Below are 13,148 nucleotides of genomic sequence, written 5' to 3' on the forward strand. Positions count from 1 at the left end.
TATTAAAGTTTTTATTTTGTAACATTCTGCAATTAGGTTTAAATGTTACATGTAATATGTAGATAATAAAATAATTTAAATGACAAATATAATAAATATGTATGAGTTACTTATACGACGGTTGCTTCGTTGTCAAATATGAGTCAGAGAATACATATCTATGTATAATATGTAAATCCGTAATTATATAAGTTTATTATATTACTAGAAATATACTCGAATCCTTTTGTATCAGCAAAATTTTTAATTTGCATTTGATTATAAAATATAAGTGTCTCAAATTAATAACATAAGATTAAAAGAATTAAAAGCAGCCGTGATATAATAGATGTATAAAATTTGTAACCATTGACCGAAAATATAAATGTTAATTAATAAATTATAACATATTGCCAGATAGTCACCGTGTCTCTATTTAGCTGAATTGCTTTACCATCCATGTTTTGTTATCTTTATTACGATACATTGCAGACAATCTCACAAGGAACCGTGCAACTTCACTTCACTGTGCTAATTATACTTCGCTATCGCTGTACTGGATTTAATTATTACTGGACAATTACCGTTAGATCGTAACAGTGCGTGTAGTGTCTGAAAGTGTTTGTAAATTCGCGGTAGCATTGTGTTCGATGCATATGATTAATTAAGCAGTCTTTGTCTTCCTCGTCCTCATATGGGGGGAAATGTAGTTAAAGGCTATCTAATCAATAAATGTTTGTAAAAATCGCTCCTCTATCCATTTTCCGGGTAGTAATTCATAGTACCTGAGATCCTCGGAAACTTCAATATTGCAAATTTTTCTTGGAAGTCATCTTTTTGACGGAATAACTTTAATGTAAGTAAAATAATAATTCGAGAATTGTGTCTTATAGGCTTTGACATTTCCAAAAGCAATATAGCTTCCAAAAGCGAGCTTCAAAGTATGAACTTGAAATTATGTTCGACACGTGTGATTTATTAAAATATTAAATAATATTGCATAACTTATTAAAATTTAAATTTTGCGATATTAAAACTGAAGTTTTATTTACAATATGTTTTTAATAATATAATGCAATCACTTAGCTGAACATTTAGTATGATTTATGAAATTGTAATTTTTTTATACAACACGATACACATTGAGATCCGTTGAGAATCAATGCATCCTGCTTTGAGGGTAGGGTATAGCCCTGCTTATATCGTATGCACCGCATGTACATCATCTGGCGCCTCACGATAGTGAGTTATTATAGCGTCTACTCACTGGCAAATTATCTTGGCAATATTACTTCGAGGGTGATTATATTACCTACAGTTTATACAATGCTAGCTTGAATTTCCGTCGTGTCTTAAACATGGAGGGAAAGGTAACGCTGGATAAAGTAATCGCCTTTCTGAGGGTATACTTGACATTCGCTTGCTGTTGGCCTCTTCCACCGAACGCGACGAAGCTCCAAAGACTCGTTCGCAGTGCCTTCCAGTGTTTTTGCCTCACGAACTCGATAGTACTCGCCATTGCGGCGGTATGGACACTCTACAAGCACAGCGATAATGTGCTTCTAGTGATGAAATTAGGATGTCAATTGAGCGCCATCGTGCAAGTTCCATTACAGCTGATACTCTTTGCGATGCAAAACAAACGTTTGCAGGTAGGATTTTTATATTAAAGATTTTATATTAAATTGGTGAAGAAGCCATGCCTCTATAATAAAAAATTTAACAAAATCTGTAGTATACATTTCTGTGATTATCTGTAATTATTCTAGCTGTAATAACATATCTGTAGTACATATTTCTGCTCAGACTTATAGAAACTGTTTGTATTTATGTAGGTATAAGATAAACTGTGAAATCAAACGTTTTATTTAACGATTATAAACTATTTGCTTTATAAAATAAGAATATTATTTAAACAGAAATATAGGTGTAAATATTTATAATTTTTTCTACGCTATCTTTGGAAATTTTGCCGCATAATTAATTATTACTATATAAAATTGGGACAATTCAAATCAAGAATAACATGAAATCTTTCATTAATTCGTATTTATAAAATAATTATTAGAGAAAGAATTATTAATATAAGCTTTGACAATGCAGTTTATCATTTTGGAAATGGAGAGTTATTATCAGAGAGCGCAAGAATATGAAAAGGAAATTCTTCAACAATATGTCGACAAATGCAAGTTATTTTATGGTATGTACAGCATCAGCTTTAACTATTAAAACAAATTTTTTTTAAATAATAAGTCTAATTACTGTAGGTATCATTCTTTGTTGGTTGGCAATGACAGGAATCAGCGTTATAATGACGCCTTTATTTTCTTCACAATCATTTCCAAGTGAGGCGGAGTACCCGTTCGACGTGCAACTTCAACCATTGAAAACTATCATTTACGCGCATCATATATTAATCGCTTATCAATGTGTGATACAAGTTAGCACCAATACCTTTCCTGCTCTCCTACTTTGGTTTGTAGCTGCCAGATTCGACATTTTGTCCGTTCGGTTTCGTACAATGACGAACATCAATGAACTGATAAAATATACGCGTGAACATAGTCTACTACTTAGGTACGTGGTACGTAATATATAGATTTGAAAAAAAGAGAGAAAAAAGGGAAAGAATTAAATGTATAATAGTTATGAGACGTAATAGAACCAATTATGCTTTCTAAAAGCAAATATTTATAGGTATGCAAGAGAAGTGACGCGTGCAATTCGTTACGTAGCATTATTATGCGTGACTTTTAGTACCGGCGCTGTAATATTCGGTTATCTTACTTTTATGAGTGTAAGTATAGTGTATAGTGCATTCGTGTATGAAAGTTCTTATATATATATGTAATTCCGTGAAAAAATGCTGTATGATTTTCTCATTCGTTTATCCGCTTATGGAAAGTGAATTGCTTGGAACTTACTGAAACATTTGTTTCTTGTATAATGCAATACACAGTACATTACACAGTATTATGCGTACAATCGTACATATCATATTATTTTTCCCCATATTTACACATAACAGCGTCAACCATGGTCAGTGAAATGGACGTTTCTTATGATAGCTTTTTGTGGCTTTGTGGAACTCTATATGTATGCCTGGCCAGCTGACAATGTAATGAGCATGGTTAGTTATTTGTATATAAAATAAAATGCATAATTACATGTAGCAGAGATGACAAAATTCCATTTTGTACTTTTTCTAATGTATTTTTCAAAAATTGGTATTAGAGTACCAATATAGCGTCTGCCGTCTACGAATCACTATGGTATAGTGACAATCTGACCATGCGGAAGGTTTTAGTACACATCATATTAAGAAGCCAACATCCGGTCACCGTTTCAGTTCCATGTGCATTACCAAACTTGTCTATGAACTATTATGCATCGGTAAGAATTTGTATTATTTTACATTTTTATTATTGCTTTTCACTTCTTATAGATTCTTCTTTTGAATTCATTTTTTTCTTAGATTTAATAACTATTTTGTATTTAAAAATTAATTATTTTCTCAGTATATCTCGACTGTTTTCTCGTACATGGCATTTGTGCGTATCATGATGGGTCAGTAGTAGAAAAAGGATCAAATTTAAGGTAAAAATCTACAAATTATATATTTTTGAAATGTCTTCTAGTAGAACTGCAATGATGATGTAATAAAAACGTGTGTATTTATTAGTAAGAATATCCCATAGATATCCATATGGAAAGATCTTATATATATGTATATGTATATATCAATAGAGTTATATATGATATCTATAAATATATGATATGATATAAATAAATTTTAACAATAATTGATTTTATTTGTAACAATTAATATCATAATCTCTAACGTTTTATAATTAGTACAAATATACTTTTCTTACAAATAATTTGTACGTTTCAAGTAGATTAGAGCGGATTGAATACAAACATAAATACATATTTTATTGTAACTTCTAAGCTATTTTATTAATAAAATAATTATGTAATTTTTGACATAAGAAAACAGTACGGTTAATACATAAGTTTTTTTCCCTCCTTTATACAGCTTTTGTACAGAGGTAATCTTGCGATAATAATTCTTATAATATGATATAATAATAATTCTTATAATATATATGATTATAGGAAAGATATATCTTCATATCTAATAATTATCTTGTTTTTTCAGATTCGTTTAATCTGAATTCCATATTTCTTTTTATTTTTTAATTTCTATCTACAAATCGAAAGCGTAATGATCTATTTGGTACATTTATCATAAGAAATCGACTTTGAACCTCAGCATAATCATACTCGATTGTGAACTCTTGTACCAACTGTAAAAAATAAGATATATTTTTATATCTCTTCTTTATTATACCTACTTACGCCTTAATGCCTAGTAAAACTTATATACTTTTGCAGTAAGTAACATCATTTGTATTTCAGCCATGTTTCGTCCCAGACAGGATCGTACACCATAGCCAAAAGGTAGACACGAATACTCTTGATAATCATTATACGCATATTCATCCCGATTCAACCATCTTTCTGGTTGATATTTTTCAGGATCTTCAAAATGTTCCTCACGCTGTGACGTTATTTGACTTGCCATTATGACGAAAGTCTAGAAAATAAAAATTATTCATTATATCGCTTCTGGACTTCAACTAACATCTACAACTTACTCCTTTTGGTATCGTGTATCCATGTAACGAAATTGCCGACGACAATAATCTTGTCAAATAGGGAAATGCTGGTCGCAACCTTTTATAAAAAATATTACATTACATATAATAATTGGTTGACACATTTAGTTATTTTCCCACTTTGCCACTTTTTATAGACAATAATTTAGAACTATTTAAAATTTTAAATAATGCAAATTATAATGTTACATAAAGTTATCTTACTTTTACAATTTCTGTTACCTAAGACTTTCTTTTATGCATGCTTTTAGATATGGCATATTTTCCAAGCTTTCTTTTGTCTGAGTACATTCTTTAGACGTTTTAGATGAAACAGAGATTATTTCATTATACAACCGTTTCTGTACTCTAGGATTCTTCGCTAGGAAATAAAGTAGGAATGCTTCGCAATTAATGACCTGAAAATTTAAGATAAAAGCAATTTACATTCTTATTACAGTTATGTTAAATTATTGCGTATTACAGCTTGAACGCCTAGAATAATCATGTCCATCAAGAGGATAGAAATGTCATTTGGATGAATACGCTGAATCATCATTTTTTCGAGTAATGGTAAATTTCTCTCTTCACTCGTAAATTTTTCTTGCTTTGACAGTGATGAAGTCTGCAGTTTATTCTGAGTTTGACGAATATATTTTCCAATAACTCTGGAAAAAGTAAGTAAGTAAATGGCCATTTGAGAAATTAGCAAAATATAATATTAAAATTGAAAAATCATGTTATTAACGTAATTAAACAAATAATAAATAAAATTATAATTATACACGCTCATATTTATTATGTAAACAGAAGCACATGGTTATAGTAAGTAAGCTTTATTAAAGCAGATAAACTTTGTTGACTTACTCGTCAAGAACGTCGCAAGCTGCATAAAGTTTTTTAGCGAATGGAGTTTCGAAGAATCTCCACACCTGAAATCCAGTTTCGCAGCGACTCATATACGTGTGAGCCGTGATTAATGCATTAATAATTTTTGTAGCTTCAGAGGCTGATTTCGAGGTAGAATCAAGAAAACCAAAGTGTTTGTTGAACATCGTCATATAGAAGCATTCCATACCCCATGCGGTGAGTTCTCGATGAAAATTTGCTGGTACCTGTTGTTCAAATACTAACTAAAATACTACTTTTTAAACTGTTATGTTAACGTTTAGTAGTTATGTACAATAAAATGTGTTTGTTCGTTTTTTTTTACAATTTGCTCATTATTAATTTTGTGAGACCTGAGTTTGCTTCCATATATATAACACATTGTCCCATTTTTTATTATTATTTATATAGAAGAAATATAGGTTAAATTTAAGACAATTAATATTATTGTGCAGCAATATTAATTATTTACTATTCGCTGTCGTACCTCATCTTGACGGTTACGTATATTACGAATTCTATTAGTAAGTTCGTCACACACTGAATCCAATTTTCCAATATAATCGGAAATAGTCTCATGCAACGGCTGATTAATTTTCTTTTTCACTTCCAACCATTCCAAATCTTGTCTAATATTTTATAAAATTTATTACCCAATTATTTATTAAATTATTGCATGCATTACTAAATGCTACTTATAGACACCGAGAAAATTATAAAACTTGTTAAATATTTAAAGAAAGATAACGTATATTATATGTAATATGTTATATTAAGCTATATTTTTATCAAACTCACGAAAGCTTATATATAGACGAAACATGGCTAAATATTCAGGTTTGTTTGATTTAAAAATAAACATTTCTTTAGGATATGAATTTAAATTATTATATCCTCTTGCACAATTGAATTTATTATTTTATATACAACATTTTAATGGTTGTATTAAATTTTTTTTTCATAATCAATTGTATTATACTTACAGAGAAAACGCTCCAGCGGAACGATATTTATGATGATTAAGGCGGTAATGTTGAAGGATATCGATGCCACTACGAATAGGTGACTCGCTTTCCTGTTTGAAGACTTCTGCTATGTGCTCAGGCCTAGAATGATTGGTGAATTGATTGTTGGGAAAAATATGAAAGCTGTGATATCTCACCTGTGAATCATAATTATATCATTCACAAGCGGCCCATTAATCCGCACGATGCACCCATATTCATCAAACAAGTACTTAATTGGCGTGACATTGCGATTCCAGGATAATCGTCCTACAATGTAACATCAAATTATTCTTAATTAATATAATATCAGATTGTAAAGTTTCCTTTATATAATTCTTGCACATTAATTAACTTGTTTAACCGTTTACATTATTAATTAGATTAATTATACTCTAACAAATATTTGTTACGTTAATATTTCTTCACTTTCTTAGATATCAAAGTTTATTCTATACATATGCAATATTTTATCATATAATGACAATGTGTTTTTTTCATAATATTTTATAAAAAAATATAGCTCTTAAAAGTTTTTTACCTATACTACGGTATATAAATATGTAACTTATTTAAATACATATGCATCTATAAAATTTAGAAACTTTTCATATATTTTGTATATTTCACCTATTTTTGTAAGCCTCAGGAAGCAATTTGCTCAAAATTCGAAAAAGCAAAATTAATTTACATTCTACGTGCATTATTACGTACAAAGACAAAAAGAAATTCTGTTTCATATCTTTAATTCTTCGAAATCAATTTAAAAATACAAAAGAGCTTTTCGAATTTCAAGGCAATTGAAATTCAAGGGATCGTACCCTGGGTAAGTCTGCTTATTAGCAGACTGCAAAACAGTTGCGTACCCAAGAGTGGCACGTATCTCCAATATTTTTCCCATAATTTCAGAATCATTGGGCCAGGAATCTCCTCAAATGGTAATGGTGCTTTTTCTATACGAACACGTGGCACAACTTTGGATGTAGGAATTTTAAAGCTTTCCATGGCTGTCTCAGAATTTGCCGTCTCTAATAATGGCATCGTTTGTGTTGACGTTACAGTTGCATTTACCGTTGGAATTGCATGTGATTGCGTCATAGAGGCGGCTGAATTAGAGAAATTTGAGATGCGACAGAGTAATAGCCATTAATATTAAGACTATGACAAAATATTCTCTTCTTAAAATTTGCAGTGACTTACAATTAGTTTATATACATATTTATATGTCACTTAAATTTCGAATATTACGAAATATTATTATTAAACGGTGATTATTCGAATAATTAAGTACTATTTCTCTTACTTATTACGTCATTGGAATTGAGTGGCACGCATTTTTTCTCCTCAGTACTTGTTAACGTATCTGCCAGTTTCATCGTTGAGCGATATAAACATTTTTTGTACGTTTGCAATGAAAGATCTCGAGCAACAAGAATGGATTGCATTAAGCAACGTATCATTTTGCTTTGAAATTATGGTATTTTTATAGCGTTAAGACACAGTCTTACACCCTAAATATAAAATGCAGTTAAATGTATGTGAGATTGTTTAGAAACACAGATGCGAGCTATTTAATGTATATATGATACATTAACATATATAATATATTAACAGAAATTTGAATTTTTGTTCATACCTGCTAGTAAATATTGTTTAGAAAGTCTAAAAAGATCGCCAAATATTGCCATGTAATGGCGATCGAGTTACATATGTTAACACTGACGAGAGTGACGAGAAAGGAAATAACAAAAACGTTGCCACGGCAGCATATCGAAAAAATAGAAAATCGTATTAATGTATGTATGTATAAAGTTTTATTAATTACAGCTAACAGTAAACTATTTATAATAAATACGGCATTTAATTGTAACGTAATTTACTTTTGCAATACTTTTGTAACTTTTATTATTTATAAAATTAAATATTTTAAATACAGTATTCACACATTGGGTGCATTCCGTTTCACGCATGATGCGCATAATGCATCATTTATTCTTGTTGTTATAGTTCAACGAATGTTAAACAAGGATAAATGATGTACTATAGTCTATGCGCATCATGCATGAAACGGAATGCACCTATTATTAACCACATTGGTACCATTTGTATTTATTATATATATATAATCATTATATATATGTATATAGTCATCTCGTAATAATTCTTAGACTTTTGATAAATGCTTATAGATGCAATTATATTTTAAAATAAAATTATTTTTTGCCTTATATGTGGAAATTTCGTAAATCTATAAGTCTAATCGATTTCTATATCTTCTTCGTCTTGTTGCATCGTATCATTGGCGATGGATTCAACTAATTTTTGCGGAAAATCCTTCTGCGTGGAATCTGGACCGGTCAATGCAGCGTTTTCGTTCTCTCTTGTATGCCGCCACTTCATCCGACGATTTTGAAACCAAACTTTGACCTAATGATGTAAAGATGACTTTTTTAAACATAAATATGATGTTTTTTATTATTAATATTATTTCCTTAAAAGTGCAATAACATATTAAAATTTCTTCATTTTACAGGACACAAAGGTTGACATATCAGATTTTATTTTATAAATAATGTAACCTGTGCGTCGGTTAGACCTAAAGTTGCTGCCAACTGTCGTCTGTCTGGTTTCGTGATGTATTTCTGTAGAGAGAATCTTCTTTCCAAACCTTTCCGCTGTAAGGAACTAAAGACGGCTCTGGACCACGACCTCTTTCTCCGTGTGTTTGTTTCTGAAGAGTTCACCGTCGAGGAAGATGAAATAAGTGCTGAAAGGTGAAGTTATCTCAATTTGTCTCCTAACAAACTTGAGAATTTTATATTGTAACTTAATAATTTTTCTAATAATATATATATATATATATGTATGTATAAAACTTAATTTTTTGCATTTGATAATATAAAAATTTTATTTTAAAAGTACTTATTAGAAATATATTAAACAATTTTTTTGAGATTTAGAGAGGATTTATTTCGAAAATATTAAACATACCTACATTCAAGGAAAAGAATTTACGAATTTTTTGCAAATTAAATAGAGATAAAGAAGCATCATGAGAGATAAATGCTACTCTTAGCACGATAGGTCTCAGTTCTACATATACATATCTTATTGTTAGTCCGAAGAAACCCCGGAGAGTATGGGGTACTTCGGGCTGATTTACGATCGTACGAAAGTATACAACATCTGTACGTATTTAAACAGTGTGGTACTCTCGCTCAAACCGAATCTTCGTACAAATTCGGACAGATAACTTTAACATCATAGTTATTTTGAGGTTTCTGTGTTGATCTCTAGTCCAGTATATTTCTAATTTGTAGATTCTGCTACATCTAATTTTGGATTTTGCAAAGAATTAATCTAATAATATAGGGGAGTTTATACATTAATATTATAGAAAAATATAAGAGAGAGAGAGAGAGAGAGAGAGAGAGAGAGAGAGAGAGAGAGAGAGAGAGAGAGAGAGAGAGAGAGAGAGAAAAAACATAGCATAATAAAAAACTTTTTAATAATTAGATATACCAAATTTTTGTAATAACTCGAAAATTGATTTATATTGCTATTATTATATTTATAAACTTATTATTTTGTTTCTATTTAAATAGAATTTGCTAAAAATATGAATGACTAGATTAGTGTATAATTGCTCAGATTTATTAAATATACACTTGTTTTAGATCCTACACTCAGAAAAAAGTGTAGCATCAGATAGTACAATTGTGAAGATCTCTTCTACAAATAATAGTACAATTAGGGACAGGGATAAATTGTAGTAAACGAGTCTAAAAAATTGTTCTAAAAAATTATTCTCAGATTGTCTGAAATCAATTGACAAACTGCTTAAGACTGTAAAATATTATAATATTAATTCGCGCGTTTGTTTCACAGAATCACAGTTTTTGTGTTTGCATGTGACAAAATAAATTTGCTACAAAATTGTAGTTAATCGGTGTATTTCGTATTTTCTATTACATTACAATTTAAAGTTACTTATCTGACAAAATAAGGTCTACAATATTGCGTTAACTTTTTCCGAGAGATTTTTCTCAGTGTACATGTAGTAATTTTATGAATACGGGAGGAAGAATGGAGAAAGAGGGAGAAGAGAGAGAGAGAGAGAGAGTCTTAAATAAAAAAAGAAAAAATATAGATGTTACTATAGATTTCAACCAACCGAGAAAATGCGCATCGAAACCGCTGTTTACGCCATGCATAAACGCTTGGTGGCACTTAAGATGTCGTTTAAACACAGACAGGAAACACGTGAATACACTGATACGTAAATATTTTGTTCTACTTGCTTCTGAATATCAGAAGGACAAGACAGTATGTCCATATGGTAACATTTGGGAGCAATGATGTGACCGGCGACGCTTATAATTAGTTGAATCTTTTTAGGATATTCTTATGAATCCTTTTATATAGGAAAACTCTACTCGATATTCAAATTTAAATGGTCATAGCGTCTGACAAGCTGATTCTCAAAAGACAAACCATATGATAAAGTTATATTTAACTAATATCAATTAGACTTTATTTTAATAGAACGCATAAATGTTAAGTTGCAAATTTGCACAATCTTAAACATCGAAAAGATACAATAAATGATGAACTTGTTTCGACTGGATTTTCAGTGAGAAAAAAGCATTTTCTATAATTATAAAAATATCAGATAGTTCTAGGACACATTATGTAGTGTAAAATATTAAATTTTTCTAATGCAAATTTTGAGTAAATCGAGATATATTAAAAATCTAGTTTATTAGGATTTACCTCTTGGTACGGGGCGTAACGGTGCCGGCCGATATAAAGTTCCTAAACCCTCCATCAGGCCAGTATAAGATGCAGATGTAATGCCCTCAGATAATGACGAATGGACATGCGGAAATGAAATGCAAGTTCTGACATTTTCGCATCGCTCGCAACTTTCGATGCAGGGACAACGTATTGATGGAAGTTGTATTGGAAGTGGCTTAAGAATATCTATCAACGTACCGATTTCGGTAAATTAAAATTTTCATAAGATATATATAAATAATAATATTATTATACATACATTATATAATTGTAATGACATAGAGCTTTATTATTGTTAGAAAGAAGTATTAAAATTAAAAAGTATAATTTTTATTTAAAGTTATGAATGAGAAAAAATTAATACATATAAATTCCATTAAGTTAATAGATTTGATTAAAAGGAGAATATGTAACTTGATATGTAAGCTATCCGAAAAAAATTTGTGAAATAAGTTGTAAGTTAATTACGATTATTATATATAAAAGTAAAAACAATTCTATGTAGTAGTATGTTATAAATTATTTTTATAATAATTTTCAAATGCTATTTATATTTACCTGTTTTTTTTGTAAAAATTTCATTCGATAATATGCGATCCACGCCAAATTTCAATTGTCTAGAACAATTAGCGTTATCCATGATGAAAGTATTAACGTCGTTCATCGTCTTTTCTACGAACTCGTCAAAAGTTAGCACGTAATTTGCGTTAATGACATTTGAAAATCCGCGTTTTTATCTTATGCACGTATCTGTTTATAGGAAATATAAGTTTATAGAGAATTATAATTAAAAATAATGTAAAATAAATTCCAGTAATGTTTGTCGATTTATTGTATAATTACTTCACTATTTACTTTAATTCACTTGCTTCACTCTTTATGATACTATTTTTAAATGCACATAATTATGTTAAATATAAGTTTAAGAATGAAGTCTGAATTAATGAGCATTTATCACTTTAGCAAAAAATATTTGTGAGCACTGCAGAACAGTGTAAAAGTGAATGAGTGAACGAGACTCTGCCATGTTGAGAAATTTCTGGCTGAAAAAATCACCATCGCCAGTTGTGCTTTAGCTGGATTAACTGGATTGGTCCACGAAAATACTAGTAGGCGGGACTATACGAGAAGATTGGTCTGGCCAAGATGATGTGTCGGATGCTGCGGATATAAATGTCAAGCTAAAGTAATATTCTCCGAGAGAGGCTTTGAAAAGATAAAAAATCGTATATAATAATAGCAATAATAATAATAATAATAATAATAAATTATCTCTAATATATGTTAAACTGTTAATTTTGTAAATAATAAATTCTTGCATAAATAAATTCTCGATGTGTGTGCGTGTGTATGAGTGTGTTATTCAGCTTTTGATTTCTTCAATTTGATATATTCGTTTTTTGCTATTTTCAAATATAAATAATTTTAAATATTTTTTATCGACATTTCTTAAGATAAAGTCAAAAATTTAAGAAATATAAAAAATGAACATTATTCTATTTTTATATATTCGAGCATTCTTACTAATACTATTATTAAATATGTTTAAATGTGCTTAAGTTTGACACAATTCTTTTAAAAGTATCATATTTAATTCGGCTAATTAATGTAAGTGTTCAAATGTGGATAAATTAAATGCTTATAACAAGATGGTGGATGTTATACGTTACGTCTCATAATTGCTACTTTCGGACATGAACGTCATATGTAATCAGAAACGGATTAGATTTCTCGAAGAGCTTTACATATACAAGAATTCGCATATATCGGTGAAACAATGGTATAGAGACGCATATGTGGTCGATGATATCTTTGCGAG

The 13,148-nt window shown here is 29.8% G+C and overlaps 3 protein-coding genes across 6 annotated transcripts; 1 reads left to right on the plus strand and 2 right to left on the minus strand.

The window, feature by feature from the left end:
- The first annotated feature begins 1,337 nt into the window (after positions 1–1,337).
- Positions 1,338–3,630, plus strand: LOC139777806 (uncharacterized). Its single transcript, XM_071715430.1, has 7 exons — positions 1,338–1,631; positions 2,083–2,179; positions 2,247–2,556; positions 2,677–2,776; positions 3,008–3,109; positions 3,214–3,372; positions 3,498–3,630. The coding sequence occupies exons 1-7, from the start codon at positions 1,338–1,340 to the stop codon at positions 3,552–3,554; spliced, it is 1,119 nt and encodes a 372-aa protein (XP_071571531.1). The 3' UTR covers positions 3,555–3,630.
- Positions 3,631–3,766: 136 nt separating this feature from the next.
- Positions 3,767–8,302, minus strand: LOC139777786 (probable cytochrome P450 12a5, mitochondrial). 3 transcript variants are annotated; one of them, XM_071715397.1, is made up of 12 exons: positions 8,169–8,302; positions 7,836–8,043; positions 7,399–7,638; positions 6,691–6,802; positions 6,512–6,634; positions 6,016–6,157; positions 5,508–5,755; positions 5,125–5,308; positions 4,884–5,059; positions 4,641–4,719; positions 4,370–4,579; positions 3,767–4,289 (listed from the first exon to the last, which is right to left on the minus strand). In XM_071715397.1, the coding sequence occupies exons 2-12, from the start codon at positions 7,990–7,992 to the stop codon at positions 4,179–4,181; spliced, it is 1,782 nt and encodes a 593-aa protein (XP_071571498.1). In that variant the 5' UTR covers positions 7,993–8,043; positions 8,169–8,302; the 3' UTR covers positions 3,767–4,178. The 3 variants fall into 3 exon arrangements, with proteins under 3 accessions (XP_071571498.1, XP_071571496.1, XP_071571497.1); XM_071715395.1 differs by having other exon boundaries at positions 7,354–7,638; XM_071715396.1 differs by having other exon boundaries at positions 7,354–7,638; positions 7,836–8,201.
- Positions 8,303–8,329: 27 nt separating this feature from the next.
- On the minus strand, positions 8,330–12,787 carry LOC139777787 (H2.0-like homeobox protein). Of its 2 annotated transcripts, none has more exons than XM_071715400.1 (5): positions 12,185–12,787; positions 11,888–12,079; positions 11,306–11,515; positions 9,112–9,299; positions 8,330–8,959 (listed from the first exon to the last, which is right to left on the minus strand). In XM_071715400.1, the coding sequence occupies exons 2-5, from the start codon at positions 11,991–11,993 to the stop codon at positions 8,789–8,791; spliced, it is 675 nt and encodes a 224-aa protein (XP_071571501.1). In that variant the 5' UTR covers positions 11,994–12,079; positions 12,185–12,787; the 3' UTR covers positions 8,330–8,788. The 2 variants fall into 2 exon arrangements, with proteins under 2 accessions (XP_071571501.1, XP_071571499.1); XM_071715398.1 differs by having other exon boundaries at positions 12,173–12,787.
- Between the last annotated feature and the right edge of the window lie 361 nt (positions 12,788–13,148).

Source organism: Temnothorax nylanderi, unplaced genomic scaffold (assembly GCF_030848795.1).
Source record: "Temnothorax nylanderi isolate EJ_2023f unplaced genomic scaffold, tnyl_v1.0 TNYL_tig0163_pilon, whole genome shotgun sequence".
NCBI lineage: Eukaryota > Metazoa > Arthropoda > Insecta > Hymenoptera > Formicidae > Temnothorax > Temnothorax nylanderi.